The 21,556-nt window shown below is 39.0% G+C and overlaps 1 protein-coding gene across 2 annotated transcripts in view; it reads left to right on the top strand.

Moving 5' to 3' along the window:
- The window catches only part of SUGCT (succinyl-CoA:glutarate-CoA transferase), a 690,281-nt gene that overhangs the window by 113,448 nt on the left and 555,277 nt on the right, over window positions 1–21,556 (top strand). For both annotated transcript variants that reach the window (XM_060108016.1, XM_060108018.1), the window contains one exon: window positions 9,519–9,614. In XM_060108016.1, coding sequence (XP_059963999.1) covers window positions 9,519–9,614 — 96 coding nt within the window. The remainder of the gene's footprint in view (window positions 1–9,518; window positions 9,615–21,556) is intronic.

Raw genomic sequence — 21,556 nt, forward strand, 5'->3', positions numbered from 1 at the left:
ACTGTATCATTCCTTCCTTTATTTACCAGTTTAACTAATAATGACTGCATGCCTATAGTATGTCTCAGATTATGTTCCTACTGCTGGGGAGAAAGCATCAAATACATCGGACAAGTTCTTTCCCTCCCGAAGCTTCCATTGTATTAATACTAATGGACAGAGAGAAGAGGAAATGACCCCATCTGAGTGAGTTAGCGAAGACCTCACTGGGAGATGGTATTTTAAACCATAACCCATTCACGTGTATTTTCTTTCTTGTCCTCTTACACCTTGCTTAAGACTCCACACTTTCAGTTATTCTTTTTTCTTGCATAATTAAATGAATTTCAGGGTTTTTCCCCCCCATCTTCAAAAATAAAACCTCTGTCTTCCTGCTCACCTGTTTGAGCTACTGTCTAGTCTCTCTCCTTCCCAGACCTTTACACAAGCCTCTAAAATATTCTTTCACCTCCCACATTCTTTTCATTTTCTTAGCCCCCTTGAATCTGGCTTTTGTTTCCACTGCTTTATTGATATTGCATCTTAATGAGCATTTATGATTTCCTGGTCATCAAATATAATGCCTTTTTTCAGTTTTTATTTCCATTCGTTGATTCATTCATGTATTCACTAAAAAAACTCCCAATACTTGTCTATCTCTGCTGTGACATTGCACACGGTATTTCTTTCATACGGAAGGTCCTTTTCCTTGTGTTTGCAAGGCTAAATTCCCTTTATTGAAGGGACTGCTCAAATGTCACTTTTTGTTATCTCTACTTGATTTTTTAAAGAAAAGTCTCTGTGGAACTAAATATTTCTATTTTGAATGATAGATTTTAACCTTACTGAGAGATGAAACTCTGTTTTATTGATTTGGGGATCTTCCACTGTACCTGACAGAGTGCTTTGCGTGTAATAAGTACTTATTAAATATCTGTTAAATGCCTGAAGGAAACAGTAAATAAAAGTAACTTCATTCTTTGAACTTCTTTTAAAAACTAGTATTGCAGAACAGTGTATTATTTTATTCTAAAAACAGATATTTAAAGAACCAAGTTATTTAAAATGTGGAATCATATTTGAAGAAGATGTTTGAAACTGAAGACATGCCATCATAGGGATAAATAAGTAAATCATGTTACTAAATGTTACTTTTCTACATTTTCACTTACTCATCACACTTTTTCAGTCAAATGATTGACTGGGTCAGTGGTTCATGGTAAAAAATATGTTTGATGTATTATCCTAAACATGCTTTTGAAATTCTGTCTCTCTTTGCTGTCTGGTCTTACCTTCTGGCATTTGATATCCAGTTTCCTCATATGTCTGATTTTCATTCAGATGGATTGGCAAAATTATTCTGAGTGTAATGCAAATATGTTTTTCTTTTGAGTTCAGTATATAAAGTAAACATCAATATGCTTTGACTATCGTTAGTGATAATTCAGAGGAATGTGAAATGTGTGTGTTTCTTTCATTAAGTTAAAAAATTGCCATGAAGAGAAGGATATGGTAATATGTTTCTTTTTGCTAAGTAAATAAAAGTAGAGATTTAAAATTTACATAACAGCTCTACTGGCTTATTGGTGTTTACAGGTAAAATGTTTGTAGGTTGAAGTTTATTTCTAATTACATTGGAATAGAAGCCAAGGCATAGTTGTAGCAAAGCAGAAAACTTTGAATGAGTACTACTTTAAGTGTTCTGTAATAATTAAGATCAAACTTATCTGTAGATGTTTACTTAATTGAAAAGGATGCTTAATCACTTTTTTTTAAAAACCAAGTAAAACCAGTCCTATAAAACTTTTCCAGGATCAGGGCCACTCAGAAATCCTAAGGAGTCTGATTCTGCACGTAATTTAGTATAGAATGCCAGAATCCAGAGTAGCTGAGTTCAGGTCCTGGCTTGTCCATTTACTAGGTCTATAACCTTGGGCAGATTACTAACCTGCTCCATGCCTCAGTTTTCTCATTTGTAAAATGGGTTCATCAGAACATGTCTCTCATATAGTTGCTATGAGGATTAAATGAGATATTTCACATAAAATGCTTAGAACAGTGCACAATAAGTGCTTAGTAAGTATTAGTTTTGATCATTAGTAAGTAAAATGATAAATGTAGTATAAATAGGTAGAACTCTTCTTCTTCTTTCAACCTGAGATAGCCAAAATACCTTCTCTACTCCTGAATGTTTTTCCTCATTGGTCCTTAGTGGTTCTGAAGAAATTAGTCTACCTTAAGGTATGAGGGACAAAGCAAAGCAGATTAAATTGCATAGGAAGTTTGACATACAAAGTAATGGAATCAAGATGAAAAAGAGAGATGTCAGGACCTCAAACACTCCAATGAAGGCTCTTTTTGAAGAATTTTCCATCTTGAAAGGTGTATTCTCCGTGAATGCTAGCCTCTTAATTTCCCTTTTAACATATTTCTCCCAGAAAATGTTTTACAGTTAGTAAATGAGTGAGGTTGAGCAGAAGAACGTAAGGAGAATTAATCGATTCAGTGAATGACATGCTTTCTAAGCACATACAGAGGACAGCTGAGTGACTGTGGAGGGCTTCTAGACTACTCCAGGGATTTGCGGGGCCCAGCAGGGAATATAAAATGTGAAGTCAAGAGTATATACAGGACACAGACGTAAAGCTGAGCACTCCCAGGGTGAGAGGGGCTGGGAGCAGAGAGGTTAAATAGACAGGAGGCAGCGGTGTAAGGATGGCTTAGAGGGTAGAGTATCTGAGTGTGAGTCATAGTTTTGCTCTTCACCAACTGTGAGATCTAGACAAGATACTTAATCTCCCTAGGCTTAGTTTTCCCATCTGTAAAATGGAAGTTGTAATACCTACGTCATGTGAGATAATTTGGTTTCATTCATTGCCTCTTTATACTCCATGTAAGAACCAGTTGACCTAATTATATAAATCAATGGCTTCCCATGACACTTAGACTAATATCCCAGGTCCTTACCAGGCCTGTAAGGACCCATGTGATCTGGCCCTTGCGTACCTCCCCGACCTCACTTTATACTACCGCCTCTTGTACTTACTGTGTTCCAGCTACAGTGAGCTTCCTTCTGTTTCTAAATATGGTAAGCTGTTTACCACAAGGCAGTCTTTTAATTGGTTGATCTTGTTGCCTAGAAAAGTTTTCCCTAGATTTTCACGTGCCTTCTCCAGGTCTCAGATAAGATGTAATATTGTCGAAGAGGCCTTTACTAACCTGCTAGTCTAGAAGAGCCCTCTCTGTGATCATTTCCTTTTCTTCACATTAATTATCATTTCCTGATATTTTCTTGTTTATATCTGAATGTATCTTACACTAGAATGTGGGCTTCATGCAAGTGTGACCAATATCTGTCCTGTTCACTGCCGTATCCCTGTGCCTTAGAAGAGTTCCTGGCATGTAGGAGGTGCAATATGAAGATTTTTGAATAACTGAGTGAATGAATGTGGTTCTCGTCTACACTGAAATAAATATTAGTTCCTTTTTTTAACTGCATGGCTCCTCTTCTCTTTATGCTTTCTTGTAAGACTGCAACAGAAAATATAAAGATGAGCCTGGAGCATCTTGTAGTGCCACAATGGAAGGAAGTGCTGAAAACAAAAAAACACATAACGATGGGGTGTATGTCAGAGGGGCACAGGAGCCAACTGAAGAGCTCCCAATGGTCAAAACTGGAATGATTTGAACAATAAAATACAGTAGTATTGTATTATAACCTGAAGTATAAAATGAATATCCATGAGTCTGTGCTGATATAAATAAATGTGATTGAATGAATAAATAAATAGGAAAGGGCTTCCCTGGTGGTGCAGTGGTTGAGAGTCCGCCTGCCATTGCAGGGGACACGGGTTCGTGCCCCGGTCCGGGAAGATCCCACATGCTGCGGAGCAGCTGGGCCCGTGAGCCATGGCCGCTGAGCCTGCGCGTCCGGAGCCTGTGCTCCACAACGGGAGAGGCCACAATAGTGAGAGGCCCGCGTACCACCAAAAAAAAAAAAAAAAAAAAAAAAAAAAAAAGAAGGAAAGAAGGGACAAATCTCCTCTGCGGAAGAATTCCAGATGGTTTGTGTAGACACTGCCCTCAGGAAGGAGGAACATAACTCCCCACACCTTAAGTGTAGACTGTGCATGGTGACTTCCTTCCAAAGAGTACAGCGTGGACAGGGGGAGGGAAAAAGAGTGATTTGACAGTGGAGAAATCTTACTAACATTACCTCTCCAGATGATCAAGGTCAATACCAACAGTGATAAATCATGTTGATAGTATGTACCTTTGATATGCTGTGTTGAAAATGGCACTTTACTTTTATCATCTTCCTTCTCGAAATCCATAACCCCAGTCTCATTATTTGAAAAACATAAAAAAAAAATCCCAGTGAGGAATATTCTACAAAATACCTGATCAGTAGTCTTCAAAACTGTCAAGATCATCAAAAACAAGGAATGTATGATAAATTGTTACTGCCAAGAGGAGCCTAAGGAGGCATAAACATAATGTGGATGAGGATCTTGGAACAGAAAAAGGACATTAAGTTAAAATGAAAGATATCTGAACATATGCACTTTAATAATAATTCATCAATATTAGTTTTTTAATTGTAAAATATGTATGACATTGATGTAAGATGTTAATAATAGGGAAACTGGGTGTGTTGTATATGGAAACTCTCTGTAGTATCTTGGTATTTTTTCTATAAATCTAAAACTGTTCTAAAAAAGTTTAAAAAAAATTTGTGAACATTTTCTCACTGTATTCTTCTGTTGCATCATTTTAAGTGGGAAGCCCGATGAGTTTTAAGTAGAAGGATGACATGATATGATTTGTGATTTTAAAATGATCATCTGAAAGATGTGCAAAGAACAATTCCTTACCATGATCTGCAAGGACTGGCATGGTCTGGCCTCTGTAAACCTCTCCAACTTCATTTCCTGTCTCTTTCTTGCCATGCTTTAGTTGCACTGGTCTACTTTCAGTTTTTTTTTTTTTCTTCCTGTATGCCAGTCTCTTTCCTGCCTTAGGGCTTTCACACATGTTATTCTCTTTGTTTTTAAAGTTCTCCTCCATCTCCTCTCCCCATGGCAGTTCCTATGACTGTTTGTTTAGTTGTCTTCTCCACTATTCTTAAGTCCAAAGTGGGCAGGACTACTTCTTTTTTTTTTTTTTTTTTTTTTTTTTTTTGCGGTATGCGGGCCTCTCACTGTTGTGGCCTCCCCCGTTGCGGAGCACAGGCTCCGGACGCGCAGGCTCCGGACGCGCAGGCTCAGCGGCCATGGCTCACGGGCCCAGCCGCTCCGCGGCATATGGGATCCTCCCAGACCGGGGCACGAACCCGTATCCCCTGCATCGGCAGGCGGACTCTCAACCACTTGCGCCACCAGGGAGGCCCTACTTCTTTTTCATTTACTTATGTATAGCCAGCACCTAGCATAATGCCTCACGCAAAGCAACATTCAGTATTTGTTGAATAAATAAATAGTAATTACTGTTTTCATTCACGCTTTAAAAAATATTAGTGTGCAAGTTCTATTTTAGCTGCTGAGTACATACAAAGGGTTTATAATACATAATTCTTACCCTGAAATAGTTCCCAATTTAAAAGGAATGATTGAATAATATTGTAGCATGGAGGAAGGCGCTATAGTTGGAGTGAAGTTCTGCCACTAGCCAACAACGTGACATCAGATAAATTGCTTACCTTCTCTGTTCCTTTATTTATCTATCTGTAACGTTAAGGAGTCTGACTGGAGTTTCCTACGGCTTTGGTTCTCAAATCTGTGTACAATTAATGGTACATTGGTTCCCAGGCTCCAGTCTGAGTCAGTAGGTCTGGATGGGGTCCAGGAATTCCCCAGGTGATTGTGATGTACCACTAGGTTTAGGAACTACTGATTTAGGTCTTTCTAGTTTAGGGGAAAGGCGGGGGCAGGGGAAGGGAAATAATCTTATAATTCTATTGCAGTATGTAGCCGACTGTGAAAGTGCAAAAGTCAGGAGACAGACAAATTAAGGTGTTGTATTTGTTCAGAGGCAGGGAAAATATTTTTTTGCTTGGGTGATGTGGGGACTTAGTGAAACAGCAATGTGGAAATGGACTTTGAAGAGAGGATGCAGATTTAGGCAGGTGCAGAAGCGATCACGATTGGTGTTTAGTCTAGCTTAGTTGGAGGCCAGAATATATGAAAAGAAGCAGGAGGGAAAAAATTACCCATTTTGATGCGACGGACCGTACTTCTGATCTTGTTTTCCCCATTTTACCTGTGATACTTGGTTGTCCTTTTGGAGATGAAAGATTATATTATTGCAGCTTGATCTTCATTAGGTAGAGGTAAAACGAGGTGATGGACACCATGAGGACACTTTGGGAAATAATTGGGCATATTCTTCCTCAAGCCTTTTAGGGCTGTGCCCTTTGAGATCCACTTTGACAGCCCCACTGGTTTCCTGGTTAGACACAAAGAATATCAGGACCCACTATGTTATCTAAAATAATAATTTTGCTGTCAGAATGATTATTATTAAACCAAAGTTGGCTTTTTTATTTAGATGAAACCGTATAAAGGCAACATTCTGAGTAAATTATATGGCATCCACATGATGAAATAATGAGCTTAAGTTTAGGGGATGAAAGTAACGATCTAATGCAATATTTAGAATAGGTATACAGTATGTAGTTATTAACCTAGAAGTCACATCCTGCATTCTTTTGATGTGTGGAAAATTTGTCATTAATTGCCAGGAAGCCTCTGATTTTTCATACATAATCATGTCATAGCTGTTGACTTTTTCCCCCTTCTCCTGCCTTAAAAATATGTCTTTGTAAATAGATTACTTTCAGATCTGTAATGCTCCTTTTAAGCATTGGGTTGCTAAGTTTGGCCCTGTTGCTCTCTTTTTTAAAATTGAATTCCCCCCGACCAACTTTGCCTCTGAGTCATCACTGACAAACCACACTTTGTTTTTTCTTGGATGGCAACTGGCGTAAACTCTTATTTAACCTTCCTGCCCAGTGGGAGCCTGCTAGTTCTGAAATGCTTTTTGTTTTCATGAGCTACCGTTGTGTGGAGAAAATGGGTATGATCTTCCGTTTGGAAACAGTCTGTGAGATGAATTCTGACCCTTCATTCAAACTCACTCTAAATGGGGCTGTTTTTATTCAACAGTTGTCAAAGACAGTTTTTCAAGGCAGGGTTAGAAACACCAAAGTCAAAATTGAGAAGAAAGAATGAAGTAGTGGGCAAGAAATGAGGCAGCTAGGCTGACCTTTAGCCTAGCATCCGGCCCATTCCCACCCCTGGAAACCATTTCAGATCAATCTAGGAGCTACACGTTAACCTGTAACCATCCAGTCAGCCCATTACTTCCTGCAGCCCTTGCTGTTTTTGGCCTATTGACTATCACTTGACTTTGAAATTAGAAAAGTGGAAATACCAAGCCCCTTGTGACTTTTTGCTTGCAAAGAATTACCTTTATTAATGTGAATTATTGGCCTCCAGTAGCACCGGAGCTCCTTAGAGAGTGACTTTCACTAGCTTTTTGAAAGGGACAATTCCCCCCTCGCCAACATGGCTAGATCAAAGAAACACCTTTCTTACAGTAAAACCTCAGACTTGAGAAAATTTCCCCAGTTTCAGGAAGAGCCTTCATGGGAAAATAACTACTGTTGAATCCCTGGTAGCTTTTTATCTGCTATATTGTTAAGAAGAAGAACAGAGTCAGAAGTATAGACCTTGGAAGCAAATTTAAGACCATTTACTAATCTGCAAATTGTGTCCTGTGTTCACATTTCCTAGGGTGGCATTGTAGGCTTGCCTCTACTTCAGCCAGACCATGTGGGGTATTATCTTCTTATGTATTGTTCATGAATTATTTGGTTTGATACAGGAGTTATGCTTTTTTTTTAAAAAAAAAGTCTGAAAACAATTGGTTTAGGCCAAACGCCCAAGATTTTATAGAGAAAGTGTCTGAAGGTAAATGTGGTTAAATTAAATACCTACAGTTGTACAACTAGAGGTTGACAGAAATTAGGAACCATGAATCTGGACTTCCCATCCAGTACATTTTTACTACAAAATGTTGATTTGATTTTCCATTTTGAAAGACACAGAAGTGATCTGTGAAATGATGATTAGCACCAGGCAGCCCCAGGCAGCCCTGGAATGCTCCATGGTTCAAATGCCCAAGACCAGATGGAGGTCCAGAAGTGGATGACTCAGAGTTTATTAGTTTTGCCACCTGGGCAGTATAGCCAAACCAGCTGCCATAAGGCAGTTCCAATTTCAACAAAGCAGTAAATGAACATAAAAATGAGTGTAAATCCCAAGGAAAAAGTAAAGGAGAATGGCTGCTGCTGCAAGGAGATTCATCCAGGCTGAGCCCCACTGACGGCCCTTGTAGGAGGCACATCTGCCATGCTAGGTAGAGGGCAAGGACAGGTTGCAGGACCAAGCCCTGAAAAGTCACCCCTTGAGTCGCTCCAGGAGCCAGTCTCCATTTGGGATGTTTGACTTGCTGGCTTGGTAGATTCCTAATCGCATCTGATGATAATAGAATGAGAAAAGCCAACGCCTGTTAGATCATGATGAAGCTGTGAGTCCAGAAGCTTTTTTCTGGAAACTATGGAAAGTTGTTATTTGGTCACCTCCTTTCTATAGTTCTGGGCCCTTGGAGGCATGGATAGTCATTGGAACATAAGCCCTTTGTGGCAGACGACCAGGAATCAAGTCGTTATCCTCATATGGAATTGAATTATTGTAGGTTTTTAAGACCTATATATGAAATACTGCAAGAGTCAGAGGTTGACCCTACAGTTTTAGATGACCCCTTTAATAGATCTGTAGTTCTTGAAACCTGAAGCAAGTATAATAATGAGGATATGATCCTAGGACCAAGTTGAAAGAGGTACAGTAATTTTTGTTTAAATGAGACTGATTCACTAATGAATTAAAAAAAGTTAAGTAATCTTGATCCTCTGTGCCAGTAAGAGTGCTTTGGGCAACAAGGAACAGAAAACTTGATTAAACTGACTTAAACAAAATAGAGGTTTATTATTATTATTTTTTCGTGTTATGAGAAGTTTAGAGGAATGTGGCTCCTGACTAGTTCACCTGCTCAGTGATGATGCAGGCTCTTCTTGTGTCATCTTGATGGAAAGTAAAAGGGGAAGGGAATGTACTAGTTGCTGATGTATTTTGCAATGGCTTCGATGCTAAAGGCTGGACCAGGGTCCCATCCGTTGGGTTAACCTCTGCCTTCAGGTGATCTTTTCAGGAGCTGAGTGTTTCCGTGTTTTTATTTCTCAATTGACCGTTCGTTACTCAGTACTTAGTCTCACGCAATAATGTAATACTGCTCTTCTTTTCTTTGTATGATGAAAGTGTGGTTGCCTGCATATTTTCTAACCAAGCAAGACAATTTTTTCTCTCTCCTTTTTCCTTCTACAATGACATGAAGTGAAATCAAACGAGAATATTCCTATTGTAACCTTCTGTTTATGAGTATAGATAAAGTAGCTTTTTTTTTTCTTCTTCTTCTCGTAGGTGGCATGTTTGACTCACGTTGCTGCGAATTATCTTAATGGCCAAGAGGAAGCGCGGCGCTGGGGCACAGCTCACGGAAGTATTGTTCCTTACCAGGTAAGAATACAGCAATATAGGATCAGTCTATTAGAATCTGCAGTTCTGTATGATCTGAGTTTGAGAGATGATTCCTTTTTAAAAAAAGACTTACAGGGTTTTCTGTCATATATCTTTGTTTGACTATAACAAGGTTCTGTTATTCACTTCAAATTCTGTGTTTTGCACATTTCTTCCTCAGAAGATTAGTAACAGGACACTTGAATGGATCAAAAGAATTTGCTGAAAGTGAGTGACTTTTAGACTCAGATGATGGTTTGCTTTTATTTTTTTCACCCAAAAGACGCACTGATTGTACCCATTTTATAAAGCCTGGTTTGTTCGCCATGTCAATTAAAAACCAAATGTTACCTACCCCAGCTGACAATAATATTCTCACAGGGTTGGAGGAAAATGAAAATTTGCGTGTGACAGATCTTCAGTTCTTGAGCAAAGCAGATGGTTCAGGAACTGCTGTTCTTTATTAAGTGTCTAAACTTGTCCTCAGAAATTCTTGACTTTGGCTAGTGTGAATGAATATGTGAAGAAACTATGACTTTTCAAAAATAAAAACAAAAACTCCTCTTCAACCTTTTCAACAGAGGACAATGTTGGAAACCATGGGAATTCATCTCAAATGTTGGAAGTTCAGGCTTCAGTTTTTGATGAGTATGGAGAAAGTATCTGTGAGTCAGAAGGCTTTACAGTAAAGTTCCAAATCATGTCACATAGGGAGGTATTCAGTATGTTCAAGTATAACGTTTATAGTCTATTTTTTGCTTATTTTAAAAAACAGAATGTCTTTAAAAAATGTTTTGTGTAGACCTCAGTATCCCTCCTGGGTGTTTACACCGAGAGCTCTGGCATCTTGGGTGTGCTCTCAATTATTTCACTGTGAGGTCAAAAGAAATTTAGAGTCATTGGCTATTTTTATTATAGGTAAAAGATATGGGAGACTCTGTGTATGTGTGTGTATGTGTGTGTGTGTGTTTCTTTTCATTGAAGACAGAAATGTGCTTTTCCTTCTTGAATTGCCCCAGTTACGTAAAATGGACACTGTGCTTGTTTGATCTAGTTGACTGCAGCTTTATAATCTGTAAGAAATAAAAGAAGATCTACTAGGGTCTTTCCTCAAAAGCCCAGAATTAATTTGTTTCCTCTTGATGGAGAACGGGTTCAGCACTGTGATTAAGGAACAAATGCACATTTAGCTTGAATGAAGCTAGTGTACCAAGATGGAGCCTAGATATGTTTGTAGACCCCGGTCTGTTTTCAATTTTTTAAATAGATTTGGGAAATATATTTATGGGTGAATTACAGGGCAGTTATAATTCAGTTTTCTACAATAATTAAAGCTTTGCATCTCATTTGAGTTGTCTGAGTTTTGGGCTGAAAGCCTATAATGGAAGACTCTGATGGTCTCAGGAATTAGTTACAGTGGCCACCTCACTCTCTTCAATTTTTATATTTTAATTGAAGTAGAGTTGATTTACAATGTTGTGCCAGTCTCTGCTGTATAGCAAAGTGACTCAGTTTTACACATATAGACATTCTTCTTCATATTCTTTTCCATTATGGTTTATCCCAGGAGGTTGGATATAGTTCCCTATGCTATACAGTAGGACCTTGTTTATCCATTCTAAATGAAAATAGTTTGCATCTACGAACCGCAAATTCCCAGTCCATCCCTCTCCCTTCTCAATTTTATTGAACTCTGAAGGATTCTGGGGACCAAGGACCTCACATGCATGAAATGAAAATTTTTGAAAAGTAGTGCTCCTTGATTTGTGTGTTATTTTGTATACATGCATTTTTTTTTTTTTTTTTTTTTTTTGGCCGCTCTGTACAGCATGTGGGATCTTAGTTCCCCAACCGGGATCGAACCTGTGCCCCCTGCAGTGGAAGCACGGAGTCTTAACCACTGGACCGCCAGGGAAGTCCCTGTATACATGCAGTTCTTAACTTCTCGGGTTGATTATCCACTTGCGCTCTTTCCTCCCTGCTCTTTGGCTGCCACCTTTTTGAAAATGAGTAAATTAAACAAAGTATACAGAATTGAGATAAGCATTTTGCTGCTTGAACATCTTCGTGGAGGCTTTTCTGAGAATTCAGATTTTTAAAAGGAATTTTTGATTCCAGTGCTCCTTTTGTTCCCATTATCAGAGGGTTTTGCCCCTGAGAAGTGCCTAGCCCAAGGGATTGATCACTACATAATGCTCATGTTAATATTTTTAATGCATTCATATTAGTTCAATGTTTCTCAACCCTTCAAACAATTATATTTGTAAAGACAGGAGTGTTTTAGGGACTGGAGAGGAGAGTGCAGAGAAAGCAGCTGGTCTTCAAAAAGAATATATTTTGTTTATTACGTATATGTGCAGTTATCAGCGTGGCCACCCCTCTTTAGATATATGACTAACATGATACACATCGAGGACCAAAGCAACAGCCTGGCTGCTCATAGCCTCCTATCGCTCTTCATGATCTTTTCCTATTTCAGTTGTCTTCCCCACACTTATTTCTCTTAAACATGCACATGAATCATTTGGAAACCCCGTTAAGATGCCGATTCTGATTCCAGGTGATGTTGATGCTGCCCATGACAACGATAAGATTGTAGACCTAGACTTTCTTATTATTGATGACTGCACCATCTCGTTTATATTTCACTGGCCAATCCCAGTGCTGATTGGATTTCACAGTCCATCTATTCCGTGCCTGACTGAAGCAGTGACCATGACTGGGGGAAAGACATAACCACCATGTTACGTTCATGGCTGTCTCTCCCCAGCCTTACTCAGCCATCTTGCCACATTTATCTACATATGTATCTTCTCTCTCTGATACGATTATTTCACATCTTCTCTCTCTTCAAGTCTTCCTCCTCTCTCCTCATCCTTAGGCAAAGACTTTGTCTCATATGACACTAAAAATTGATGCAACCAGAAGAGAACTGCTGCATTTTTTTTCCTACCATAACTCTCAAACTTCACTTCCTCCTAACCACAGTGAATGAACTGTCCCTTTCCACACTTTGCCGATTTAAAGGCGTTGCTCCTGCACTCGATCTCTTCCATCACCTGTATTATCTGTCAGTGGTTAAGTATATGATCACGTCCTTCACTTTAAAAAAAACCAGCCTTGGACATCGCCCCCCCCATACCCTAACCCCCCAACGCTGGGGCATGTCTTATTCCATTTACCATCCCATTTCTTCGTGCTCTTATTTATAGGACAAAACTCTTCGAAAGTTTTGGGTGGTGTCTGCTGGAAAGAAACACTGCAGCCTCTATTCTGCAGTGCCATTTGTACCTCACAGGTAAAGAGACTTTCCAGCACCCTGAAGCCTCAGGAGTTTGAGTGCAGCGGACTAGCAGGGGACGCTGACTTTCTGGGCAGTTCATTAGTAAGAATACTCTTCTTAAGCTTTCTCTTGAGCCTTTCAAATGTAGGGCCTTCAAAGAGAATTGTTCCTTTAAATGGCCTGATAATTCACATGGTGATTTCTTTCAAACTTTCCCCTCCCCCACCGAGAGCTTCCGATTCAAGAGAGTGAAGAAAATAATTATTCAGATGATTAAATAAAACCATGTCTCCCTTTCTTCAATTTGGGCTCATTCAGCCAAGGAATAGAGCAGGAAACTGTGCTATGTTATTTCTGGTAGGGACCTTATACTGTGTATTTAATTTGGCATAAGCAGAGACTGAGACAGGCAGTAAATTCCAAGTTTGAAGAGATACAGCACTTTGCTATCATTCCTTAGAAAAACATCAAAATGCTGTTAAATCATAGCAGATTAGGTAACCTTGGGAATCTTTTTCTTTTAACCCATGTTAAGGATGTTTTAAAAAGCCAAAATGTGAATGATATACATCTGTTTCTTGTGTGACTTTTTCTTTGTACCATAGTAGCAGTAAAGCATTCATTTGCTGAAGTTTGCAAGTACAGTTTAAACAAGCATATGATTACATCGCACATCTTATTTAATTGATGCATTGATAATAAGAGTAATAATAAACATGCTGGCTTCCATTGAACACATATCATGTAACTGGGATATATATCTACATATATGTATATTTTTCTTTCTCATTTTATATGGATGAAAGGGACATTAAGAGAGGTAAACCAACTCTCCTATGGCTACAGCTAGAAAATCAAAGGGCCCGGATTGGAACCATGGTTTTAAGTTTTCAAAACTTGTTTCCTTTCTCACTATATCAAAACTAGTGGTTCTTTTGGTGCTTGACACATTGTAGCTACCTGTCTTCTAGTTTCTTTGGCAGATAGAATTCTTCTGATCTATTTCCATCATCTCTGACAAATGACCTATTTATTATGATTTTAGAGGGTCCCAAACCTAATAAGTGACCTGGCTATGGAACTATATTTGCATTCTGAGCTATGCGGCAACTGTAGGTTTCCCTCTACCCTGTTTTCATTCATGCTTTCAAATGACTCCTGATAAATAAGCAACAGTTCTTGAGCCCCCTATGGAGTAGGCACTGTTTTAGTTCCGGAAGGCTTCCAAATGAGGAAAAACTAGGCCCTTGATTTCAATGAACTCAGAGGCGATATAGCAAGCACAGCTGAGAGGCTTTGAGCTTTGGCGTCAGACAGGCCTGGGCTCATAACCTGGCTTTGCCACTTCACGGCTGCGAAATCTTGGACAAGTCTTTTAATATCCCTAGTGTTAGCTGCTTCCTATGCAAAAAGGTGATGATGATAGTTGTTTCCATGTTCATTGATGGAGTTAAATGAGATAGTGTGTGCTAAGTGTTTTGTGTAGTACCTGACTCTAGTAAACATGTGGTGGAAGGTGGCTCCTGTTATTATTTCTGTAGTTGAAGTAGTAATTATAACTTTGTGAAATAGTTTCTAGGAAACTATGAAATAGTCCCTATAAAAACTATCCATGGCAGCTTAGGGGCAGAATAAATAAAGAGACATAGCTGATTTTCTTTCTTAATGGAATTTCCACTTTAATTTCTTTCTTTAAAAAACAAAAAACAAAAAGGAGGGCAATGTACTGTGCTACTTTTCTATTAAAAAAAAAAACCTGTTCTCAGATATTTTTTAGAAATTGTAGTATTGAGCCATTGCTCAAATGTAGCATTATTGAAAGAAATACAGTTTGAGGAGAATCATATATAACACCACCACTCAGTTGTCAAAGGGAATAGGGCTTCTAGTTTACTGATGTGTTTATTAGTAAATTGAGATTTAGCATAATTTCATACTTAACTAAATGAAACATGGTAAAAATGATTTTCAGAAGTATTCTCTGAGGAGTCCACAAGATGGGAAGCTGTTTCTGTAAAAGATACATACCTACCCTTTTGAGAGCCAAAAATTGTGGAGATTTCTCTTTCAGTTTTTAAAAGTGAGAGAACTACAGAATATTCTGAACATCTGTTCTTATAACCTTAAGATTGCAATGAACTTTGATAATCTCTAACCAGTAAAAAAAATACCTGAAGATTTTTTATTGGGAACAAAAGTGCAGGTGACAGCAAATACATTAGATTCTGTCTCAGAGGTTTCTGCAAACTTTTGGATTACTTAGCACTGACAAGTTAGAATATTCAGTTTTGTTTTTTTTTTTAATTTAAGGCATGAATTGTCTGAATTTTCCCCGCCCCTTTTGTTCTAAAGGTTTTGTCCAAGTAGCTTTTGATTATTTGCTTTAGAGCTTATATTTGTCTTAATCCTTATGAATTTAGAATTCTTGTTAAAACAAAACAAAATCATTTACTTGAAGATCCTGGTTACTTTGAAACCAGTTGGCTAGGATTTTGTCTCAGTCCTAAGAATATAGGTAATGGGGCAGTCCAACAGGCAGATAAAATTAGAGCAGACATGCTAGCTACTGGCATGATAGCTGCCACCCTCTCTGCTTCTCCCTAGAAAACCTTCAGCTTTCTTTGATTTCAAATAAAATCCCTAAATTTAAAATAAATTAGGCAACATTATGTTTAAGGAGTGCATATTACACAAAGAATAAACATATGTATGACTGCAAAAACCATTGTGATTTTTAAAAAATCAGTATTGCCTTCAGTTGACAAATATGGTCTTTTTAATGCATTTCACTAAGAGGTAAAATAGAAAGAGGCACAAGGAAAGACAATGTATCTCAAGGAATAAATCTGAAATTCCTTTAGGATCTTATCAGCTTCTCTGGGATTCTCAATATTCTTCTTGTTATATATGGATAATTGATAGGATTGTATGTTGTTTATGCCTATCAAATTTGGCTAAAATTACCCCAAAGAATAAAATGCCATTTTGAATATTCAGTGAAGTAAGAATATTAATATTATTGATTTAATAACATTGTATTAATAATAACCATTATAATCACAGCAATAACATTTATTGAATGATTGCTATGTGTCAGTTATTAAGTACTTTATATATATTAATTCCATCCTCACAGCAACCCTGTGAAATAGGCAAAGCTATTATCCTCACTTTCAGATGAGGCACAGAGAGGTTAAATAACTTGCCCAAGGTCACATATAAGTGTGTACCTGGGATTCTAACCCAGGCGGGGGAACTATACTATAATAGGCAGATGATGTGATGCTACTTACTTAAACTGACTTGTTTAGTTTCGTTTTCTATCTTCATCTCACTTTTGAGGAAGAATTATGTGACCTTTTCCTCTACATAATTTCCCCTTTAGGACTGCCAAGAGCAATTGAAGAGGTATAAACAATTCTGTTGTTTACTCATTACTGAGATCCTTAATTATGACTTAATTTCATTCAGGAAATCAGGTTGCACGTCTTCTGAAGAAATCCTTTGATTGCCTATGCTAAAATTGTATTAGAATCATAATTAAGTCAACTCATAGTGAAACAGCTATCTCTCGCTCCATCTGTGTAATGAATGAGAGCAGTACCTTCTTTGAGCAGGCTGGGAGCTCGGGACGGCCTTAGCTATTGTGAGACTCCTAGTTTCTGGTTTTCAAATGGTATCTCTGTGAGTCTGGAGGTCCAGGTGGCAAGAAGTGGACATTCAGGGGTATGGGGTGGGGGGAGAGGCCAAATAGGCAGATCTCCAGTGTTCCAACCTCATTTCAACCAGAACAGCTCCACTTTTTGTTTGTTTGAAATACAGGGTCCACTGGTTAAAAATGATTATTTGTCCTAGGTCAACGGACTTGTACTGAAGGATTCTACAGGACTAGACAGTAGGTTTTGTACATGTTTGTGGTGGTTTGGGAAAAGAGAGACTCGTTTTCCTTGATGTTGGTGGTTCCTAGAACTGTGACCTAGAACCTTTATTAAAGGGTCTAATCCAGCTGAGCTGGAGGCCTTGGCAGGAGTTGGTGTGATGCCTGGTAGAGGTCCTCTGTGGGGGAGCACACACATTACCTCCCAGCTGAGAGTCTGGCCTGGTGACTCTGCGTGGAGGTCAAGGCTCTTTGGCTCAAGTAAATCACGGACTGGATTCTGGAAACAGTTGTACTTGGATGTAGTTACACATCCTGTTCCGTTCTTAGGCGTGTCCAGGGCAAGTGTTGTTGAAATTCTGAGGAGGAGTGCTGAGCACTGATACAATACCCTGATGCCTCCCTGTTCAGGTGCAGGCTACCTGGGGGAAAAAGAACTGAGTTCTGATATGGTATAAATTACTGTTATAATATAATTCAATATTGGGCAAATAAAATCATACAGTGGAAGAAAAGCTATACGATGTTAAGTTTTGAAGTGAACCTGTGTTGGAGACTTGAGCACATCATGTCCACATATATAAATATGGCTGTGAAGTATGCTCTTTTCCATCCTAGTTTTGTTTCTGGCATTTAGGGAAAGGGGTACTGGTGCAAGGACTCTGCTTAGACAGGAGATGCTAAGTGTGTATACTGAGTGGGGCTAGTGAAATAGGAACTTTTTTTTTTTTTGAAAAATCATGTTAATAATTCATTTGACCTTATTTTAACCTGGAAATGATTCTCAAGTGTCCCTTTCCTCTCTTCTTTCCTGAGGGTAAAAGCTGGTGTGAAATGCTCTAGGTCTTTGCCGCGCCATGGAGCAGTGGCATAGGCATTACCTGGAAGCTTGCTGGAAATGAGAATCTCGTTTATTCTACTGAACCAGAATCTGCTTTTTAACAAGATCCCCAAGTGATGTGTTTTCACATTAGATTTTGAGAAGCCCTGCTCTCAAGTATGCCTGTGAAATCCCTTTGGTCATTGCATTATGGGTCCACTAGATGTCACTCTTGTAACCTGGTAATGGAAAGTCTTTTTTTTTCTTCTTTTTTTTTTTTCAGTGAGGACTTGGAAGAATCTGTGAATATGAACACGTTATTAGGTGATTTCCTCCCCATCCTTAGAGCTACTGATATACACGTTGATTATTTAAGGTGAAACTACCCTTTCTGGTTCACAGTCCTGGAGAGAGATGCCTGGGAATGATTTTCATTTTGTGGAATTAGCACTCGTACCTTCCATTTTTCCGTCCTTCAAGCCTCCTGTTGCTTGGGTTAGTTCTGTCATTATATAACCTTAGCACAGACTATGCTGCAGTCGCTCTGACTGACTGACTCACCGAGAGAACAGCATCCTGGCCTGCTCAGCACGGTGACGCAGAATAAACGTACAGGTTTGATCTCTGTAGAAATGACTGAGAGCAGAAAGGAAGCAAGGCTGTATCCTGAAATTAGCATCAACCTCTGTGTGATTGTTGGAGGAAGGGCATCCCTTTCTGAATTCTTGGGGTGTCTCAGGGGCGGTTTTACAAAAAAGGCCACTTCTGCTTAGAAAGAAATGTCCCAAGTGTAACCTTGAAGGGCGTTGGCTTCAGCCATGAAGATGGATATAAGGGACATTTACAGATAAAGTAAGGTCCAGAGGGAGATGGTGGACTTTCAGAGATATATGAGACCCCTAGGACAAGTCCTGTTAACCACTGGTTAGGTCTGAATATTAGGAATGAGAGGTGAAAAGGTTAAGGACTATGCTTTAGACTACCCAATTTTTTGCCGGATGCCCAGCTTGAGAAAAGTTAGTTCTTGAAATAAATCAATCTCTTGCAAAATTCACCTCCCTCTGAGTCTGATGTGGTTTTTCATCTGTTTCAGTTAACAAGGGTAGCAAACAAGTAGTAAAGTAGCAGGTTGTGTGTGTGTGTGTATGTGCACTTAGGTGTGTTTTGTGACTGTTTTTTGCGTGTATTTCCTCTTCTTGGTGTGTGGCAGGGGCATTTATAATTTATAATATCACTAAATGAGTAAAAAATGTTTAATTTGATTTCAGTCTAGTAAATATTCTTATTGATGTGAAAACAACACGGTTTTAGCTTAAATATAACTTTCCTTTGTTCCAAATAATTAAGGTGGCCATAGTATTTACTCTGACTCTTTAGAATCCTTTTTGCAACATCATTTATTATGAGGTGATTTCTAATGACCAGGAGCAGAATTAATTTTCAAGCATTTTATGGAGAATCAATTTCATTTTTTAAAGTAGTATCTAAATTATGGAAAACAAGCCTGAAATGCTCATTTCCCATTCCTAGCCACGGTCTAAATTTCTACTTCTGCAAGTTGATAGGATTTTACACCACCATCCCCATCACTGTTGGGTTTCCTTTTCAACTGATGCTGCTAAGACTGCAGATGCTACCAGATCTAGCAGCGTACTTTAGATGTATTGTTTAAAAGCATGGGCTTTGGAGTCAGACAGACCTTGGGCGAATTGCTTCATTTCACCGAGCCTCAGTGTCTTCATTTGTAAAATAGGGACGATCCTACCTGCCTCATGGGCAGTGGTGATGATTTAGTGAGACAGTGCATATAAAGTACGTGGCCTAGAGTCAGGCACATGGTGTATGTTCAGCAGATGGTAGCTCTTATCCCCATATTGTACCCATCCCACAGACCCCAATCCTATAGTTCTTGTTTGTCTCCATCTCTCGGTTGTTAAAACGCAGTCCGCCAACTGTGGCAGGAGCCCTTGTTCCTACACTTTTTCTCCAGCAGAGGACAGATCCAAGTCAAGGAGCTGTCCTTTCCCTCTGCCTGGCAAATACTTGCGTGTGTGTGTGTGTGTGTATGTGTGTGTGTGTGTGTGTGAGAGAGAGAGAGAGAGACGAGTGGATGGGGAGCAGATCAGTACCATGCAGAGTGGTAGGGGGGACGTTGATCCCAGCACTGCAACAAGGAGAGAACCCACCCTGGGATCTTACAACCCACCCTGGAATCCTCAAGGAAGATTCCTTCCCCTCAGTGTCATAAAGTGGTGGTCAAGTTCACCAGAACTGAGCACAGTCAGCACTGTTAGTATTGTCAGTACAGCCATATCACAGGCTGACCCATGGTCCTATTCACCAATTTAACCATTATTTCTCAAGAGAAACAAACTGGAAGCCACACATTGAAACCTCAATTGGATTTTTGCAGTGCAAATTCCGGATTGCCTGCTCTTCATTACCTTTACTGCTTTGGAATGACCTTTCTGGCTCAGAGAGGACCTCTAGACTTCAAATAGCTGCAACTCATATCTTGGGGGGTCACTGGAACACTACCTGGTTTAGCAACAGCGTCAGAAAGCTACTGTGAGACGGTCCGAGGAGATCTTTCCTCCTGAAAACACCCTTGTAGGAGTTTTTGCAGTTCCAGCCTAAGCTGCCCTGTGGTTTGATTTGATAGTATCCTGTCGATGGAGAACAGTGGAGATTTCAATGTAACCGCAATAGTGTTAATGTGCTACCTCAAACAGAGGAGGATAGAAAATATTACAGAATTAGGAGCACTCTGTATCTTAAAAATAGACTCTTATTCTTCTTGCTAGACTTTTGGAGTCTGCATTAGTTTTTTTTTTTTGTTTGTTTTAACAAAGTTAACTTTAATATATATTTTTGATAATTGTTCAAAATACTTTCTCAAAAAAAACCTTAAAAGGGGTATGGATTATTCTTTTCTTCCTACCATATCATTCTTGTTTCCATTGCAAGGAGTCAAATCAGTAAGGTCAGTCCCAGTTCGAAGAAGCTGGGGGGTAGGGAACAAAACTTATAATGGTGTTACTGTGTAGATTGCAAAAGAATCTGAGGTTTGTTCAGAAAATATAATGGTGCATTGAGGTGTTGTGTTAATATGGGGGGCCAGAAAATGAGCTCTGTGTATAGTGAATCTGTTAAGTGGCAGTTTACAGTTTAACCTAAAAATTGGGAGAAAGTTGATAAATGCAGAGGAAGCATGAGACCCCATCTGACAGAGACTCGCTAGGGTGGTGGTGGTGGCGGCTGGAAGAAGGAGGGAGAGGAGAAGAGGGTTCTGTGGTGTACTGGGTGAAGGTGGGGATGGCGACACTCTCCATCCATGTAAACAGGAAGTTGACAGTTTTGTAGAAAAGCAAAGCCCCAAGTGTTTAAATGCATGTAAACTCTAGTATAAAACAGAGTGGATAGAATGATTGGTGGTAGGTAAGGATCACAGTTCCATTTGGTTTTCACAGGCTTGATAGAAGGAGAAAATGTAGAAACTAGTGAGAACTGGTACTGCAGAGTTAGGAAATCTATAGGACTCTTAGGGATGGATGAGCTGATGGGATTATGACATTTTGTATATAGAAATGATGAAAGCAGAATAAGTATAATAAAAGCAGTAAATGAAAATTACAAAATAATGCTGGACAAAGAAATTCACTGAGGATGAGAAATTCATGCTCACTAATAAGAATATATTTAGAGATATTAAGGACCAGTGGCTTTGAAACATTTTTTCTTTCTTTCCTTTTGCTCAGAGTTACTTTGAGAAGCTGATGGGAACTATGGAATCCTTGCTCAGAAAAGTACACATACCCATATACATGCATGATTCATACAATCATACATGCATGATTTTGCACATGATTTCAGGAGCTTCTCAGACCTCTTGGGACCCATCCCTGGATTCCTGCCAAAGACCAACTGAATTAGGGTCAGGATATCGAAATTCTATTGATAAC

The sequence above is a fragment of the Mesoplodon densirostris genome, chromosome 9 (genome assembly GCF_025265405.1).
Source record: "Mesoplodon densirostris isolate mMesDen1 chromosome 9, mMesDen1 primary haplotype, whole genome shotgun sequence".
NCBI lineage: Eukaryota > Metazoa > Chordata > Mammalia > Artiodactyla > Ziphiidae > Mesoplodon > Mesoplodon densirostris.